Source organism: Phoenix dactylifera, chromosome 1 (assembly GCF_051530095.1).
Source record: "Phoenix dactylifera cultivar Ajwa chromosome 1, Ajwa_hap1_PhDact_Kaust_v1.1, whole genome shotgun sequence".
Classification (NCBI taxonomy): Eukaryota; Viridiplantae; Streptophyta; class Magnoliopsida; order Arecales; family Arecaceae; genus Phoenix; species Phoenix dactylifera.
In genome coordinates, this window is record NC_143190.1 from 43,638,037 (window position 1) to 43,646,695 (window position 8,659).

General features: G+C 40.0%; 1 protein-coding gene across 1 annotated transcript; it reads right to left on the minus strand.

Moving 5' to 3' along the window:
- Positions 1-1,646: 1,646 nt before the first annotated feature.
- Positions 1,647-8,204, minus strand: LOC103713944 (Ubiquitin fusion degradation UFD1 family protein). Its single transcript, XM_008801004.5, has 4 exons — positions 8,012-8,204; positions 7,629-7,835; positions 3,149-4,450; positions 1,647-2,069 (listed from the first exon to the last, which is right to left on the minus strand). The coding sequence occupies exons 2-4, from the start codon at positions 7,809-7,811 to the stop codon at positions 1,842-1,844; spliced, it is 1,713 nt and encodes a 570-aa protein (XP_008799226.3). The 5' UTR covers positions 7,812-7,835; positions 8,012-8,204; the 3' UTR covers positions 1,647-1,841.
- Between the last annotated feature and the right edge of the window lie 455 nt (positions 8,205-8,659).

The window sequence follows — 8,659 nt, forward strand, 5'->3', positions numbered from 1 at the left end:
ATATTCAATTAGATTATCTTTTTAAAAAAATTTCCAATATATCATTTATGGTTAAGTAGCACTATTCTATAAATACTGTATAGCTTTTAATTAGTTCCGTCTTGGATTGGAAGTTCATTTTTCCCCGTTGCAGAATTAACAGGGCTTTTCAGCAAAAAAAAAAAAAAAGAAAAGAATTAACGGGGCTGCATAAGAAACTCTTGAACCTATGGTATGCCGAACCGGCTCCTACCGGCTGGTACGGGTTGGTACAAATCGGTCCGGCTAACTACCGGTACGCCGAAGTCGTGGAAACCAGTACAGGTCGGTTTCGTGCAGGAGATAAAGAAGACGAAGAAAAAAAGAGAGAGCGCGGGAAAAGAGAGAGGAAGACCATTTTTGGCCGTCATTGGAGAACTATAGAGGAGCGTCGGAGGCCGGTGGGGGGCAGCGGAGCCCGGCGGGGGGCGGAGGAATCTGTGGGGGCGCGGCAGAGGCCGAGTCTACGGTCGCGTCCCTTGTTTCAAAAGAAATAGGGAATGCGGCTGCGGTTTTTAATTTGGGGACTTTAATTTGCCGATTTCACTTAAAAATTTTCAAATTAAAAATCGCGGCCGCGTCCTCTATTTCTTTCGAAATAGGGATGCGTCTCCGCCGCGCCCCCGCGGGTTCCCCCATCCCCCCGGGTTCCGCCACCCTCCACCGGCCTCCGACGTCCTTCCGCAGCTCTCGATGGCGGCCAAATATGGTCTCCCTCCCTCTCTTCCCCGCGTCCTTTCTCGTTCTCTTCTTCTTTCTCGGCTCCGGCGGGAAGAGCTTACCAAAACGAAATCGTACCGGTTCGATAGGCAACCGGTACGTCTTCGGTACGGTGGATCTTGCTTGAACCTCTTTGTTATTACTTGTTATTACTAATTTCTGACAGGACAGTTGAGTGCAAGTTTTGCAGTTCCTTACATATGCATCGTCTAAATCTCTAGAGATAGTTCCCAAAAAGCTTGGGTTGAGACGTCTTAATATTATTACCAAGAAGGTCCAGGCATGGAACATCATCAACACACCTGATATTTACATTTCTTACCGTAGTCATCATCACCAATGCGTCTATTAAATCTTTAATTTTGACAATTGTCAATAGATAACCTACTCAGTTTAAGAAACTTTAACAACATTATCCCAACTGCATATAAAGCTTGGGCTGAGATGTCTTGATATTATCAAGAAGGACCAAGCATGGAACATCAGCAACACACCTGATATTTACATTTCTTACCGTAGTCATCATGCGCCTATTAAATCTGTAATTTTGACAAGTCTCAGTAACAAAACTATTCAGTTTAAGAAACATAAGAACATCATCCCAACTGTATATCAAACATCTATACAAGTATACCAAATCTAAGCAAGCATATGCTGCAGAATTTATGATTAACTCTGAGCCATAACTTAAACTTCTTTGCATGTGGGAATCTGAGAAAGATTCTTGAGCTAGCACTCCATTTTTTACAATTTTTCTTGCAGAAGATAAAATTATAACCCACGTGCAGCATATGCTTTACCTAGTGTGCTTGACATGATTTTGCAAGTGAAGAACCTATTCTATAAACTTTAATTATATATATATATAAAGAAGGCTTCTAATTGTTAAAAGAGCAACAGCAGAAAAATTGCGTCAATTCTTCTATTATTGAAGTTAACACAAGAAAAGAAAACTCAGGATGCAAGATAAAACCACAAAGCTGGAAAAGGCGGTAACCTGACATATACAAAGCAAATATAAAACAGATTGTTCTTCGAAGCACCAAAATCCCCAGGACGACTAAATTGAAAGGACTGTTGAGCAAAAGAAATCATCCCAGCAGTCAGCTCTTCTGATGCACAGCAATCACATGGATGTCCATCTCCTTCAGCATGACAGAACGGCCACATGAATCACATGGTGCCGTTCTAGATCCACAAATACTTTCATGTTCTGACAGTCCTCTGAGCCGATCCCTGGCATCCACTGGTTCATTCCCAGCTTGAACCATGTCTCCACAGAAACGGCATGTAATCAATCGCAGAGGACAGTTTGAGGACTGGTGCAGGATCTGCCACAAGGAATGAGCAAATGGTTGCATAAATTTTCAGGTAACAGAGCAAATAGATTTGAAGAATCACAAATGATACACCTATATTCCATGAATGCTATTGAACTCTGATCTGATTTTTGAAAAAAAAAAAGAAGCAGGATAACATGAACAGCTAGCAGTTCAGCACACTTCGGAGTGAAGCTGAAAAATTGGGGGATAAATATTTTGCTGCAGACAACACAGATATACAAGAAAAACAAGAAAATAAAGCTTGCTAATTTGCAGCAAAGACGAAATAGTTTTGATCAGGAGAACATAATGCAAGCTTCAGTGGAATATTAGCAAATGAATTTGGGGACTTCTGATCCTAACATAATGCAAGTTTCAGTGGAATATTAGCAATTGAATTTGGGGACTTCTGATCCTACTTTTCAAAACTCCCAATCAAATGCCCATCTTTTGACATGGCTAAACATGCTTTTTCAAAATAATTTCAAAGAAAATATTGACATGGCTCAAGCCCGCCAAACGGGAAACCAAGGCATCTAACCAACATATCTAGAGACTAGAAATTACACTAAGTTTTCCCAAAAAGAACCACAAATAAAGCAGCATCTGATGTGACAGATTATCCAGAGAGTCTGCAAATACGTGTTGGGCAAACAGACATTATGGCAGGCTTGCTGGTTTCTAATAAATTTTACAATCTACTAACATCCTCACATGCTTCCAATGGTCAAAGATAATTACTAAAACCCTTCCGAATACAATGCATTACAATAAGCCTAGCAGAAGATAGTTAAATGCTTGCACTATTTATGTGGAATGCCAGATTCAGATCTCTCAAGAGTAGATATCTGACCAGTAACTAGCATGATATGCATTGGAAACATCTAAAAAGCAGCAAAATTAAGCATAACTAAGAATATTTCTCAACAATATAGTTCAACCTGAATGTTACTACATAAATATACAGCAATTGAGCATGCAGTAAAATCAATGTGAAACTAGTTCAGGTAACAAATTCTCATGTATAAATTGTTACACACAGAGCAGAGAAGAGCATCACAAAGAAAAACAACGCTGCAATTCCTTACCATTTCTTCCTTCTCTAGGACAACTCCACAAGGACAATGAAGTGGCTCATGAAACACCTTCATGTGCTTTTCCATCTCTGCCTGTTGGAAGGCTTGCCCGCATTTATCGCAATGTACATGATCTGCTGCTTCTTCCTTCCTAAGGACAACTCCACAGCCATCATGTTTGCAAAGAACATTGTGTCTGATACAGTAAGCTTCATGAATTACGATGCTGCGGGTGGATATAAAATGTTTACAGTTCTGACATTCTACAGAATCGACATCAACTTGAGATGAAGAATTAGCATGTTCTCCAACCCTTTGCCTACTTTTACCCTTCACAGCCACAGAAATGTCATATTTCGCCAAACCCTTGAAACCAAAGACACCAACACTGTATGTACCCCCAACCAGGCTTGGATCCTTCGGCTTGATTATTAAAACCTTGGAACCCATCTCATGAGACGACCATTCATGATGGTGCTGAGTTGGGAAAACCAATGGATGCCTAGATACATAAATATTGGTATCCCCATTGCATGCATCTGCCTCAATCTTTACCACGATATTCGAAATCCCAGTTGCAACTTTCTCCCTGATGGTGTCATCAATAGAAAACTTGTAATAATTAAATTTTCCTTCTTCAACAGTTCCTGATTCAGCCTTACCCAAAACAAGTGGCATGAGAATATGCTGATTCTTGTTGCTGTCCAAAACAGAGTCAGACCCTTCTATATCAACTTCAATGTCTGTATCTAGAACAGAAACACTAGAAGAAGGTTTTAGTTCAAGAATCCTTAGTTTGCAGCTTAGTTCTCCATAATTAACTGTGATAATATCACCTTGAGAAAGGGTCGCATGTCTACGGAGTGTTGTTTCAAGAACAGCCTTGTGGTTAGGAATGTCAGAGAAACCCATCCCATCTGGTTGTAATTTTGCATAAGTTCCTTTGGGCAAGCTAACATAGCACACCTCAATTAGAGGAACATCTGGACTGTCACCAGAGAACAAGTTGCTCCACACATGTGGTGGCAGTTCGACAGAACCTTCTTTTGCAGTAAATTCCAAAACTCCCGAATGAGTTGTCTCACGCTCTTGCTTTGCAGTAGCATCTGAACCTGGAGGACCTGAGTGATCAATTTTTGACAGCCTGAAGTACATAGGGCCTTTATCCAGGGCTCCTCGATCAGATAATTCCGTGAAGCAGGAAGATGGCAGTTTGATCTTATCTCCATAGCCATCATAAGGTAGAGCTTCAAGAATTCTGGAAAACAAAATTCCTTTCCCAAGAAGCAGACTTTCTTCAGTTTGTTGATCCGCCTGCAAAAATAATCAAAGAGTAAGACTAATAAACATCATAGCCAATGTAATGATTTGCAAGACTAAACAACAAGTCAAGATATTATGATACATTTAAATAAGAATAACAAGTAATATAGATTATTCTGCCACACCTTGATAAGAAATTATCACTGAATTACTTGTGCATGGGCTAACATTTCCCCACTCCAGAAAGTAATAAAGGTTATAAGCTCCAGAAGTTCCCTAAAAACATACTTGTAATCGTAGACAATGCTGATACTGGTATATTGCCGCTCAAAATGCAGAGATAGGATGATACAGCACACAAGCATAAGATTAAGCTGGAAGGAGTGGATTTGTTAATTGAGCTAAATCATCTCGTCGAGTAACCTTCCTGCTCAAGCATCAAGTCACATCATACTGATGTAAAACTTGGCCAGATTAAAATCTTTGAACAATGAAGGTCTTTCTTAGTGGTGAAAGTTGTACATACTGGAGAGGGAAAGAATGAGTAGATGAAAAGAGCTCGTTCAACAAGCCAGCTTCTACACTGGGTTACAGAATCCCAATAATGTGGAATGTCATCCAAACATGACCATTGCTGATCACAGTAATCAATTATCTCAGATCCAAAACCTTGATGGATCAAATTCAGATCCTTAAAGCCATGTACGATTCCAGCATAGTTTTATTTGGACTATTCAAATAGGAGTAAGTTGGTGGCAGAAACAAAAGAATAAAGCTGAATTAGATGAATAATCTATTCAACCATTTTGGTCAAATAGTTTTATCCAGGTTAAAGAAGAATAAGTACCTAAAAGTAGAGGTCGCAATTTCTAAACCATATTCATCAACCAGCCGAGTCCCCTCAAGAAAGCATATAATCGGGTCAGGTCTGGGGCAGTCAAGAGGAACCCAATTACAGATATATCAGGTTTGATTGACACCCTAATGCAATAGGCACCATGGTTTGGATGAGCCCCTAAAACCTGGTCCTAGGCCCCCTAGAATAGTTGTGAAACTGCTATTGCCAGAATGAAGCTTAATAAGTGGGATTTGTTTAGATCTCTTCTAATTTATTCATAAGGCAAACAGATCCAACGGATCTAAATTTACTGGGTATAGGTCTACATCTTGCTAAACTTGATGATTGATTATATACTAGGCAAGTGGCTCCAATTGCATTTATACAAATGGATGACTTGCGTGTTTGTTTGATTATATAGAAACAGGAACATGGGAATTAACAGCTCACCAGTGTTATCTAAACATTCAAATCCATCTCCAAAAATCTGTGTCAGATATGTATTTGAATCTATATGTATCAGATACTTGGATGCTTATGAAGCTCTTTAGTAGCCACCTTTAAAGATTGGAAGAGAGTTAAAACTCTTTCAACAATGAGTAAGTTGAACTCTTCCAACAATGAGTTAGATAGTCTAATATGATATTAGGAGTGATTGGTTGTTCTTTTTCGAGCTTTCTTAAGGATGTAGGTATTGAAACAACTTTGCAAAATATTGTTTTGACAACATCCTTGAGTTAATTGAGATGTTCTAATGAGAAACATATGTATTGAAAGATCTTAACAAACAATATCTTTTTAATATTTTCTTTGTAATGTTTAAACAAATAATATTTAAAGGTATAAATATACAATGTAGTCAAATTTATATGTTATCCTACATATCCACCATACCTCTCTTTTTCCTCTCGCCGTGTTAGACACTTAGATATATGTGTTTGAATCCAATTCTTGCATTTGTGTCTATGCAGCATTGCAACTACTCACATTAAGTCAATTATAGCGTAAATTGTACCAGTGGGCAATATAGGTAATTCTAGAATGGATTAAGCATGGTTCGCCGTACCAGCCGGAACCAAGCGGTATGGAGCGCACCATACCAATTCCATACCAATACCCAATATGGATAGCGTACCAACACACAGTACGGATATTGTACCAATATTCGCTACAAATAGCGTACCAATATTCGATACACCAAAAAATTTTGTACCATACCGTACCGACACAGTGCTAGTGTGGCACCGGTACGAGATCCGGTACCAAGACGGCAAACCTTGGGATCAAGCCTTGTGCCCTCCTTAGGAAAAAAATGCTATAAAGATCTATACTTCCGGAAAGATCTTAAATGGCCAGGTAGAATTTTGAAGGTAGATATAAAGCTTAGGAAAGGATCAAGAGGTAAGTAGAAAAAAACCAATATTTCAGATGGAAAGGTGGACAAGAAAATAGAACTCTGTGTGGAAAAATGTCTTTGCTAGCTGACATAGATAAGCAAGGAAAAGGTACGTAAGAATAAGGAAAGGTGAAAGAAAATGTAGGCAAAGTGCAATGGCAGAATATCTAATCTGTGGCTTGAAAAGAGTGGTGCTGATGAAGAGGCTATCCTAGTCATCTCAATCTGCATAAACAGGAATTCATGTTCCTATAATTATCCTAAAAGTTTGCTAATTCAGTATCCTTGGTTACCAATAAAATAGAAATGCTCCGGGGCACCCATTTTGCGCACAAGAAAAGTTGCTCAGCCATGGCAACTTCATACTCTACCAACATCTACGTATCGCACTAATTCCCGTGAGAGGCATCAATCCCCCCATGTCATGCGGCAGAATAGACTTTTTGTGTGCATGAAAGCAGCACTCATTGCATTAATCTCAGGAAAAATATGATGATAACCACTTCCAACAGAATGGATGGGGTGTTAAGACCTAAACAACCTCAAGAGGTCAGATTCAGACCATCCTTTTTTGGAATAGGACGAGCCAATCAGGTATCAGTTGGGGTGCTATAAATAGGTTCTACGGATGCCTTGGCAAATTCCAGGTGATGTTAAGATTATTAAGACCAAAGTACACTGGATCGAATAACCTCTTCGGGCACTGATCTAACCCTAGGTGGTGTGAATCTTCACTGCAAAAAATGTACCTAATTTGAAGTATATCCTCTCACTTGCGATTAACTCATCTCCATGAGAAATAATTTTAGAACTAGTGCCCTAGGTCACAAAGTTTATGAAGTAAATCAAGATGGCATCGTCCGAGAGCATCCCTGCTACAATAGGAAGAATCTTTTCTCTATTCTAGCAATAGCAAAACCGTATGGATCAAGAAAAACAGAAGAATAGGGAAATGAAGAAGAAAAGATCGATGGATCGATAGCTAGATAGATGACCTCGAGGCGAGCACGGGCGGCGTCGAGGCGTTTGGCACTCTGGGCAGCCTCGATGGCATCGCGCCGACGCGCGGCTTCGGCCTTGGCCTTCCGCTCCCTCTCCAGCCGGGCCTTGGCCCTCTCCTTCCGCTCCCTCTGATCCCTCTCCAGCTTCTCCCGCGCCGTCCGCAGCTCGAAATCCATCGTCGATCAATCGATCAATCACCTCTGCAAAAAAATATATATATATATTTCTACACTTATAAGCCAAAGAGATCGGTCGGCAACGCAAGGCTCCTCCGGTGATCACTCCAATCCAATCCAATCAAATCAAATCAAATCCAACCCAGCCTCGGTACGCAGTCTTGTTGCACGAATGAATTCTATTTCAAGTTCATACGTACCCGTACAGCGAAGGGAGGAGGCTGGTGGTTTGTTTGATTTCGTGGAGACAAAGGAATCAAAGCAGCAGGAGCAGACACTTTTCTCCTCCGCCCGCCCGACCGCCTGCCGACGGAAAAATAAAGAAGCCTCCAGAGGAAGGATGAACGCGTTTGCCTTTCGACAGCCGGATTTTATTGATCGGGTCTTCTTGACAATTTTTAGTTGGTTCAGGTCCATCGCCATGACTCCATCCAACCCGCAAAGCATCGCCACAAATGCACATGATTTGGATGGTGCTGATCTAACCAATAATTACCCTTTATCAACCTACATGGATAAATTCCGGAATACGATGAGGATAATGCTTGATGAGTTTTTCTTTAAACAGTTTTAACTTGATCTCACGAGCTACACATTTTACCATAACGTAATTCAGGAAAATAAGGGATAATAGAGAATTTTTTTCTTCTGAAATATTACTTTTATCTTTATCTTATGAATCATGATTACATTGTACTATGGTATGTAGGGTTCTAGCATGCTATAATGGGCAGCGGAAGGTAGGAATTTTAAAAATTTCTTGATAAAGTTCCTTAACATGAAACCCTTATAAGCCAAGATCACCTTAATGGAAGCAATCAAATAATATAATATAAATGCAGAAATAG